Source organism: Camponotus floridanus, unplaced genomic scaffold (assembly GCF_003227725.1).
Source record: "Camponotus floridanus strain SB8 unplaced genomic scaffold, Cflo_v7.5 scaffold134, whole genome shotgun sequence".
Lineage (NCBI taxonomy): Eukaryota > Metazoa > Arthropoda > Insecta > Hymenoptera > Formicidae > Camponotus > Camponotus floridanus.
The window spans coordinates 237,628-248,303 of NW_020229253.1; the positions used below are offsets into that span (position 1 = coordinate 237,628).

The 10,676-nt window shown below is 27.5% G+C and overlaps 2 protein-coding genes across 2 annotated transcripts; both read right to left on the reverse strand.

The window, feature by feature from the left end:
- Positions 1–215: 215 nt before the first annotated feature.
- Positions 216–4,688, reverse strand: LOC105250323 (putative uncharacterized protein DDB_G0282499). The gene is made up of 3 exons (XM_011256346.3): positions 4,534–4,688; positions 1,961–2,027; positions 216–1,688 (listed from the first exon to the last, which is right to left on the reverse strand). Exons 1-3 carry the CDS (start codon positions 4,549–4,551, stop codon positions 271–273), a joined length of 1,503 nt encoding a protein of 500 aa, XP_011254648.3. The 5' UTR covers positions 4,552–4,688; the 3' UTR covers positions 216–270.
- Positions 4,689–5,128: 440 nt separating this feature from the next.
- On the reverse strand, positions 5,129–6,815 carry LOC112637145. Its single transcript, XM_025406164.1, has 2 exons — positions 6,708–6,815; positions 5,129–5,565 (listed from the first exon to the last, which is right to left on the reverse strand). Exons 1-2 carry the CDS (start codon positions 6,727–6,729, stop codon positions 5,321–5,323), a joined length of 267 nt encoding a protein of 88 aa, XP_025261949.1. The 5' UTR covers positions 6,730–6,815; the 3' UTR covers positions 5,129–5,320.
- Positions 6,816–10,676: the final 3,861 nt, after the last annotated feature.

The window sequence follows — 10,676 nt, forward strand, 5'->3', positions numbered from 1 at the left end:
TTTTAATTAAAAAGAAAGAAGTTTCAGTTTAAAGTACATATTTTATAATTTCTGTTTAATGTTAAAATTATATATTTTGTATCTTTCCTAATTTTTTATTTTTTTTTTTTACTAACTGTATATTTCGTGTACAACTTATCCTAAGAAAAAAGAACGATAATTTTAAATTCCTTATATATTATTTATTTCTTTTAATTTCTTTATATATTTTCCAGTACAATATAATTTTATTTTATTTTTTTTTTTATCAAATTCAAAGAATTCCAGAGATCAGATCTTCCGGTTCTCAAAATTAACCAAACTGATTCGTTTCAGCCCTTTCTGTTTCGGTGTGTTGTATCGATTCGAGGTGGGAGCCGGCGCTATTTCTTCCTGATTAAGTGCAATTATCCGTTCGGGATTTTCATTTTCTGCAAGCTCTCCAGCTGGTGCTTCCGTTGACTCGCCGGATTCGCCCGAGGAAGGCTTGCTTTTCGGCGGTAGATATTTCTTACCGTGGAAGAAAGGCCCGTAAGGATGGAATGGAAAGCCAATCGGATAAGGACCGGCATAAATGGGATAGCCAACGTGGCCAACCCCGACAGGGCCGCCCTTGAGCACTCCGTGGAAGTGGTCGTAGGGCAGCAGGTTGAAAGGGGACGGAAGGCCGTGAAGATGAAAAGCTCCCAGGAGCGGCTTGAACAAAGGAGGTCCATAAGGATGCGGGTAACCATTTCTTGTCGTGTTATTCTGATCGCCATTCTCGGCTGGCTCTTCAGTTTGTCTGTTATTATTATTATTATTATTATTATTATTATTATTATTATTATTATTATTACCATTGTTGTGGCCATTGTTATGGCCATTGTAGCCGTAACGCGGAGGTCCGTAGAAGTCGGGACCGTCGTAGTAAGGTCCGTAATGTCTGTTCCGCCCGTTTTCAGAAGAATTATTTCCATTTCTACCATAGGGCCCGTAAAACGGACCATGATTACCGTATCCACCATAAGAAAACGGAGAATAAGGATGATAGCCATGATTGCCATAGCCATAAGGCTGACCGTAACCTCGATGATCAGTTCCGTTGTTCTCCTCCGAGCTTGTATCCGATGGCGGTTCACCATATGGATGTTGATGATGATGATGATTATGATATCCGTGAAAATGTCCATAAGGTTCGAATCCGTGGAAGCCTGCGTAGGATTTAGCTAGGAAGGGTCCGTGGCCGAAAGCTGCTTTGTCAAACCCAACATCGTGATAAGATGAATATAGATTGGTGGACGATTCCTCGATATTGCCAAGGGGCTCGATATTTTCGATATCAGCAGGTTTTTGAGTCACTTCGAGATCGTCGTTCGCTGAGAAATCGTAAGATCTGTAAAAATTTGGTTGCTCTTGGCGCAGATAGGGCTCATCTCGTACAAATCCTTCGAGTGGTTCGTCTGCTTCGGAATTTCCATCAGGTCTTGCGGGAGAATTCTCATAGAGATCGTTGTAGGGATAAGACTGCGATCCATAATACGTGGGTGCATTTGACGTTTTGTCAACTATGTTGTCCACGATTGAAGGTGAATCCAGATCATCGTCATTTAAGTTAGTAGGACTGGATTTAAAGGATGATCTATTGGTGCGAAATTGTATATCGCCCAATATCGCCGGCGACAACACTGAGGCTACATTCTTAGCGAAATTCGCTAGTATATCTGGGCCTACGTTGAAGAGAGAGTTAATTAGAATAAAAATTATAACAGAATTTGAAGAAAATATGTTAGAATAAATTTTGATTCTCCGTCTTTTTTAAATTCTATTATATATACTCTTTGCAAAAGAATTTAACAGAAAGTATTTTTTATAATCTATATTTTAATGATCGATCATCACATTCATTTGTTTAGCCGAATTTTGATATATGTATGTACATAATAAATAATGTTTACGAAAACATAATTTTGTGATAAATCCCGAAAAGCATTATGCTTACTGACTGCACTTCTTGCTGTTCTACCGCTGTTTATCACGCACCAAAATGCGATGCAATGCATCAGTATCTGTAACAAAAGAAGATATAGCATCCAATACAATGATACAACTGTATAAAATTGTTAGATAAATAAATTAATAAATACTTTAATAAAAGTTTTAATTTATATGCATTTTCGGATATTTATCTTTTTTACAATATTAATAATCTATTTATAAATAATTTCTATAATCGCATAATTAAATTGATGTATTTTTTTTCTAGAATATTTAGATAATAGAAAATATTTAGCGATAACTTTTTCACTGATCGATTTATATTTAGCGAAAATCCACAAGTAAATTCTTATCGTTCGATTGCTTTGCAAAATATTTCAATTAAAAATAAAAATAACGATTACATATTAAATGTAAGATTAGTGTTATAAGAATTATTTTTAAATAATATATATAATATTAAACATAAAATATTAAAATAAATAAAAGATTATTTTCTTTAATGTGTTATATTTAAGCATGAGATAATTTTCAACTATGCACAGAAACGAAATCCGATGTCAGAGACTTTTTACAAAAGAAATAACGAGCAACTACATAACGCATAGTGACACGAGTAGCGTGACCGATGCGATAGCATTATGTTTTATTCGTTATTGCGTAAAAAAAGATGCGTATGCGTATAAATTCGATGATCAACGAATCGTTCCAAAAGCAGGTACAGCGGTTGTGTAAAATCTCAACGAAAAGCATCGTACATACACGATCGCGCAAAATATCAGTCCTGGACACGCTTATTATCGCGACACATCGTGCGGAACTCGATTCTTATAATAATAGAATCGAACCAGTACATATGCCAGTTACATCAATCGTATTTTTACGAGATATGTCTATTGAGGAAACGCTGTTCATAAATATATGGGACTTCCGGTGAAGTTAGTTTGCAGAAGTAACTTTTGCGACATAAATGAAGAAAAACTTCTCTCCGGTTGAAATTTCGAGAAAGTGATTTATGAATCTTAATTTCAATGTATTTTAATTTTTTAATACTATAAAATTCCCCGAAGAAGAGAAATTCAACAACGGAACTTGTAATTGGAGATTTTCTTCTGATTTATATAAGACTCTATAAAAGAAGGCACATTGTTATGCATTTATATTATGTATGAATGTGTTCATTGCCTATATTATCCTATACTTTATAAAATACTTAGTTATCAGGGTATAATTTGAAAATGTTTTTTAATGTAAGTATTCGCGCAAAAGTGAATGACACGACTTCCGACATACTATAACATTAATATAAAAATTTACATCATAAAGAACTCATACTTTCTAAGTCATAAAGTACTTATACTTTCTAAGTTATATTCTTTTTTATACTACTCTTTCTTTATATATTCTTATAGAATTTAATCAAAAAAATGAAATTTTCAATAAATTAAAAGAATCTAATTAAATAAAAAGTATACTCTATTAAAAAAAGATATATGAAAAAAACTCAGTATATATTAGTATCATAATATCAGTATATATTAGTAATATAATTTTGCAATGAAATAATATCGCACATAATCATATAAAATAAAATATTAGAAATTTTACAAAATGTAATTGATGAGTTTGTAATGGAAAAATAATTTGCTTCTCCAGCGCGAAAGGAAATTAAATCCTCATTTATGGATATGTATTTATTCACAAAATTTTCGCACGTTTATTTCCATTTTTTGGTACAATATTAATCACACATTATCGTGATTTGATATTAAATTGATTGGATATTAAATCTCTACCTTTTATATTTTCATAAAATTATATATTGCTATAATATTTTTGATACATTATTAAGTTCTTTTGTGTAATTTATTTATAAACTCGGTGTAATTTATTTAAGTTTCTTAAATTTAATCAAGACGAGAATAATCAAATTACGAAACGTACGTTACCTACCGGGCTTAATGTGAATGATGAAAGTGTAGTTCTTTTCGCATCTTAAAGAAGTAATTTGCATACTAGCTCTTTTTACATGACCTAAATAAATCTACATACTTATATGCAAATAAATTATTTTTGACTTACATGCAAATAAATAAATTAATAATAATTTTTGACAGTTTAATATACAAACAATAAAGTTGAATTTAAAACTTCATTATTTTGCAACGATTACAAAATATATCAATTACACATATATCCTGCAATATTAGAGACGAATATTGAAAGAATAAAGTAAAAACATACTCATAATAATATACTCGCGATGTTATAAATTTACTCATTTATTTGTTTATTAAATTACGCTGAGATTAACTTTCACAATTTACAATCAAAAGACCGATCTGTTGTGAATTTTCGCAACACTGGGATAATGACTCGCGTATTCAGATAATGTAAATCATAAGATAAATATTCCGTAATTTGTAACACTTCACACATATCTGTTCGGAAAATCTCTGACATTTATGATTTATCGCGTTATAATGAATCATTATGATATTTCGTTATACGATTTCGTTATTTGTTCCCTGCAATGAAATGATTTTTTCTATATGAAACGATTTTTTGTATACTCACGTGCGACGCGTGATGCATCGTGCGTGCGACTCGTGACTACTAAGAAACAGACGTCGTGCTCGATGTCATTTATACTTTCTCTCCTTAAATGTCTTTATCCTCAATCATCAGGGTGTCTTTACCCTCAATTCAAACATCAGGATTTATAAAATTTTATTCTTTATTTCTCAATTATCTAGATTGAGAAAGTTCTAAATATTATTGATTTTATAAGTAAATAATATGTTCGCAATTTTGATATTTATCAAGATTGACATAATTTAATTATTATTTAAAATTCATAATTAAATTAATAATAATACAACATTTCAAACACAAGCATATATTTTTATATTTTTGTACTATGAATGTTATAAATATAAATAATGTTATAAATATACAATAAATAATACGATAATGAAAATGATGGCACACATAGATGCAAAATGATGTATATATTGTATGTATAAAATATGTCATTTCAACGTTTCAATCTCCAATTAAAAAACTTAAGAAACATATTCTTAAATAATGAATATTATTATATTCACAATACATGATAATTACGTGTAAACTGTTCAACTAGTATAATATATTAATAGTGATTCATCGCAGTCAATAGAAATTTTTATTTTATAGTTATAATTACTAATAGATAATGTCGTAAGAACGTAAGTTTACGATGGCAATCTTGAACGGTTTGACATGGGTTCTTGAAAAAAATCATAGCGAGAAGACGAAAGCTCGATCGACTAATTTATCCGAATGTCTGATGATTATAGTGAGGTTGACGGAACAGTGAAACGGATTAATAACCAATTTGACTAATTGTGCCGACAATTCCGGGTGCGATGACTCCACGAAGATTGTAGATTTGTATGGGGCGAGGTGAAATTCCCACCAGTCGTGTAGCTCGGAGATTCGGCGTGATAATTATCGGTCGTTGAGTACTAGTTAAAATGTCTAATTGTCTGGCTTGAAACTGTGCGTTAATCTGCCCGTATCCCGGATATTTCGCGAGCATGCCACTTACACTTCCGTACGGAATCCCACCTGTTGAATGATACAATCAGTACTCATTATATTAAATGATTCATCACTGTTGCATTTATAATGTAAATAAAAAATTGCACAATTGTGGTTATTTTATTTACATTTTTTTCATGTCTTGTTTTTTTCTTCTTTTATATTTATTTAATAAAAATATTTATTGTTCAGATATTATTTTATTATTTCAGATATTATATTAAATATGCGAAAATATGTTTTAAGATAATTAAATATTACTATGATTAAATATGATAAAACAGTTAATTTTGTGTGAAATTAAGATTTTAAAGCTCCAATTTAATGTATGTGTTATCAATAAATGCATATTATTTTCACAAATTAATAATTTTAGAAATTGATATTATAAAATTAATTTGATATTGTAAATTAATTTGATATTTATTAAATTTACTTTTACTTTTAATTGTAAATTATAAATCTTTATTGATTGCGGATCTAAATTTTAAATAATAAATTTCTTTAACAGATATTTTGTGAGAAAAAGATATAAAATCATTATAATTCAAAAGATTCTCAAAAATATGCAAAGTAATTTTTCCAATATCAGCCTAGAAAATCATTTAGCTTGTTGAATTAATTTTGCAAGACGAGTAAATAATTGCATGTACATTTGTTATACAATTTGAAGAACAATGCGCAAAATAATGCCAATTATTATGTCATTCCAAAATAGCTTATATTTTTAATAAAAGCTCATATTTTTAAAACAAGTAAATAAATTTACAGAATTGTTTGATGTGGCTACATATATCCAGTATACCACTGTTTTTATTAGATGAAAGGTAAAGCAATTCAATTACAAATAATCTGGTGCTGCTTTCTGTTGAAGTCTGATCTAAATTAGACAACAGCAGAAATATATTTCATTTTTTTACTTGAGAAATATATTTAACAATATTTAAAAATATGTGTGTGTAATTATTAAAATATAGATTGTAAATATTTCTAATAATTTGTTTCTGTTCTCTTTAGAGATATCAATTTAAAAATATTTCTAATGCACACATATAGAATATTGTTACAAATATAAAATCTTTTTATACCGAAATAAATTTAATATTTATTTAACATTTATATATTTCTTTTGAATTTGTTTAAAATCGAGAAGTAAAAGCCTGACTTACCATATGCCAATCCATTCTCCATTTCTACTATTCCTGCACTATCCGGTGCTGCAATCGATGATTTTAACAGTGCTGCGAATCCAAACAGAAGAGCAATCTGTGTATGGAAAATATATAATAATTTGAAAAGAAAAAGAAGACTGAGAGATGTCATATCCGCTTTTAAGCGTATAATAAATCAATAATTTAAACTACTTCTCTAAATTAATTTAATATTTCGCGTATATGTATAACTATAATATATAAAATTTTGCAACGAATTAATAATAATAGCACGTTCAATCTTTGCAACATATGGCACATTAATTTTTACATGTTTTGGTTCATTACCATTTGCGCAATGAATTCGAAACAAAATAATGAGGCGAGAAGCTTCGTCAAATTCCTTTTTTAAACGCGATTGGTTTTATAAGTACATTAAGAAATAATTTGATATGATTAATACTTAATTTCACATATGATAAATACTACGTAAAATTACGTCGCGACGATAGATCTCAAAAACCATATTTAGTGATGTGTAAAATTTAATCAAGAATTAAAGTGATAGGAATCTAAGATAATAAATAATCAATTTGTTGCGAGCTTTACGTGGAAATAACTATTATTTTAATGATACTTAGACTCAAATGTATTTCATTCGTGTTACTTTAGCGTTCTACTTGATAATTTAAATATAATTTGGATTATGAGAGAACGCACAATAAAACAATTGAATTATATATGCAAATAATTAGTGTAACGAAAGGTTTCGTGATGAATTTTTTAATAAATAATCAATTTTAATCAGCAAATTAAAATATTTTTATAATTTAATATTCCGCGTTAATGTATATTTTATAATATATAAAATATTTCGGTAACGTATTATCGATAACATGATTGACTTTGGCTATATAAATAGTAGCACGCTATACGTTACCGCTTTGTCATCATTCGCACGGTGACTATCATCATATTACTTGTTATTTATTTACATTCTTGCCTTCTGTTAAATTAACATTAAAATTAAAGTGGATAAATTGGGACATGTGAAATATGTTAAATCTAACACAAAATTTTTTACTGTGTAGAATCACAAATATATTTCATCCGTGTTACTTTATCGTTCTCGACAATCTGAATATAATTTGGATTATGAGAAAACACTAAAACAATCGAATTATAAATGCAAATAATCAGCATAACAAAAGGCTCCGTAAATTGTTTAATAAATAATTAATTTTAATAAATAATCAATAAATTAAAATATTTTCATAATTTAATATTCTGCGTTAATGTATATTTTATAATATATAAAATATTTCGGCAACGAATTATCGATAACACGACGTACAACTTTGGCAATATAAAATATAAACAGTAGCGCGCTATACGGTGCCGCTTTGTCATCATTCGTACGGTGACTCTCGAGTAATAAAGTAGTGGTAAGAAACGTTTTGTATATTATAATTTTTTTACTAAACTTGATGATAATTAGTATGGAAACATAATTTACTATAAATTTTAATAAAAATTACTTACTAAACTAAAAATTAATTAGCAACATGAAACAATATAGCAACGATCGAAATCTTTATCAAATCGCAATCATTGATTACTGCGATTAAAAATTGAAGCAGGTTATACATAAAAGTGTATAAAAGATTATGTTGTGACATTTCGATCATCAATCCTTATTATAATATTTCTTTATGATATTAGAATATAATATTAGAATATAATATTAGAATTAAATATATTTTGACTAATGCATTAAATTTTCCCAATCTTTGTTAATTAAATACACAATTTAATTGAAAATTGATTAAATTATAGGGATACAAAATATTAAATAATCATTTCGATAATTGCGATTTTTACAAACAATAATTATTATTTTAATATTTAGAAATACAAATATATTTATACGTTACATTATCGTTCTACTTGATAATCTAAATATAATTTGGGATGTGAGTGAACACGAAGTAAAACAATCGATTTATAGAAGCAAATAATTAGCATAACAAAAGACTGCGTGAAGTGAATGATAAATAATTAATTTTAACCAATAAATTAAATACTTTCATAATTTAATATTATACGTTAATGTATATTTTATAATATATGAAATATTTCGGTAACGAATTATCGATAACAATGTTTGATTTTGGCAATATAAAATATAAACAGTAGCGCGCTATACAGTGCCGCTTTGTCATCATTCGTACGGTGACTCTCGAGTAATAAAGTAGTGGTAAGAAACGCTTTGCATATTGTAATTTTTTTACTAAACATGATTACAATTAGTATAGAAACATAATTTACTATAAATTTTAATAAAAATTAATTAATTAAAAATTAATTAGCGATATGAAACAGTATCGCAACGATAAATCTTTATCAAATCGCAATCATTGATTACCGCTATTGAAAATTGAAACAGGTTTTACATAAAAGAGGATAAAAGATTACGTTGTGATATTTCGATCATCGATACTTATTACAATATGTCTCTATAATATTAGAGTATAATATTAGAATTAAATATATTTCGATTAAATGTTTTAAGTTTTCTCAATCTTTCTAAATACACAATTTAATCGAAAATCGATGTAATTATAGGGATACAAAATATTAAATAATAATTTCGATAATTGCGATTTTTACAGACAATAATTATTATTTTAATATTTAGAATTACAAATATATTTCATACGTTTCTTTATCGTTCTGATAATCTAAATATAATTTGAGATGTGAGTGAACACGAAGTAAAACAATCGATTTATAGAAGCAAATAATTAGCATAAAAAAAGACTGCGTGAATTGAACGATAAATAATTAATTTTAATCATTAAATTAAATACTTTCATAATTTAATATTTTACGTTAATGTATATTTTATAATATATAAAATATTTCGGTAACGAATTATCGATAACGATGTTTGATTTTGGCAATATAAAATATAAACAGTAGCGCGCTATACGGTGCCGCTTTGTCATCATTCGTACGGTGACTCTCGAGTAATAAAGTAGTGGTAAGAAACGCTTTGCATATTGTAATTTTTTTACTAAACATGATTACAATTAGTATAGAAACATAATTTACTACAAATTTTAATAAAAATTAATTAATTAAAAATTAATTAGCGACATGAAACAGTATCGCAACGATAAATCTTTATCAAATCGCAATCATTGATTACCGCGATTAAAAATTTAAACAGGTTATACATAAAAGAGGATAAAAGATTATGTTGTGATATTTCGATCATCGATACTTATTACAATATTTCTCTATAATATTAGAGTATAATATTAGAATTAAATATATTTCGATTCAATGCTTTAAGTTTTCTCAATCTTTCTAAATACACAATTTAATCGAAAATCGATGAAATTATAGAGATACAAAATATTAAATAATCATTTCGATAATTGCGATTTTTACAGACAATAATTATTATTTTAATATTTAGAATTACAAATATATTTCATACGTTTCTTTATCGTTCTGATAATCTAAATATAATTTGAGATGTGAGTGAACACGAAGTAAAACAATCGATTTATAGAAGCAAATAATTAGCATAAAAAAAGACTGCGTGAATTGAATGATAAATAATTAATTTTAATCATTAAATTAAATACTTTCATAATTTAATATTTTACGTTAATGTATATTTTATAATATATAAAATATTTCGGTAACGAATTATCGATAACGATTGATTTTGGCAATATAAAATATAAACAGTAGCGCGCTATACGGTGCCGCTTTGTCATCATTCGTACGGTGACTCTCGAGTAATAAAGTAGTGGTAAGAAACGCTTTGCATATTGTAATTTTTTTACTAAACATGATTACAATTAGTATAGAAACATAATTTACTATAAATTTTAATAAAAATTAATTAATTAAAAATTAATTAGCGATATGAAACAGTATCGCAACGATAAATCTTTATCAAATCGCAATCAT

Coding starts and splice junctions, on each gene's coding strand:
- LOC112637145 (XM_025406164.1), bottom strand. CDS start 6,729: ATGGAGAATGGATTGGCATATG. Junction 5,566..6,707: donor GGAGAATGGATTGGCATATG/GTAAGTCAGGCT, acceptor ATCATTCAACAG/GTGGGATTCCGTACGGAAGT.
- LOC105250323 (XM_011256346.3), bottom strand. Junction 1,689..1,960: donor AACAGCAAGAAGTGCAGTCA/GTAAGCATAATG, acceptor TCTTCAACGTAG/GCCCAGATATACTAGCGAAT.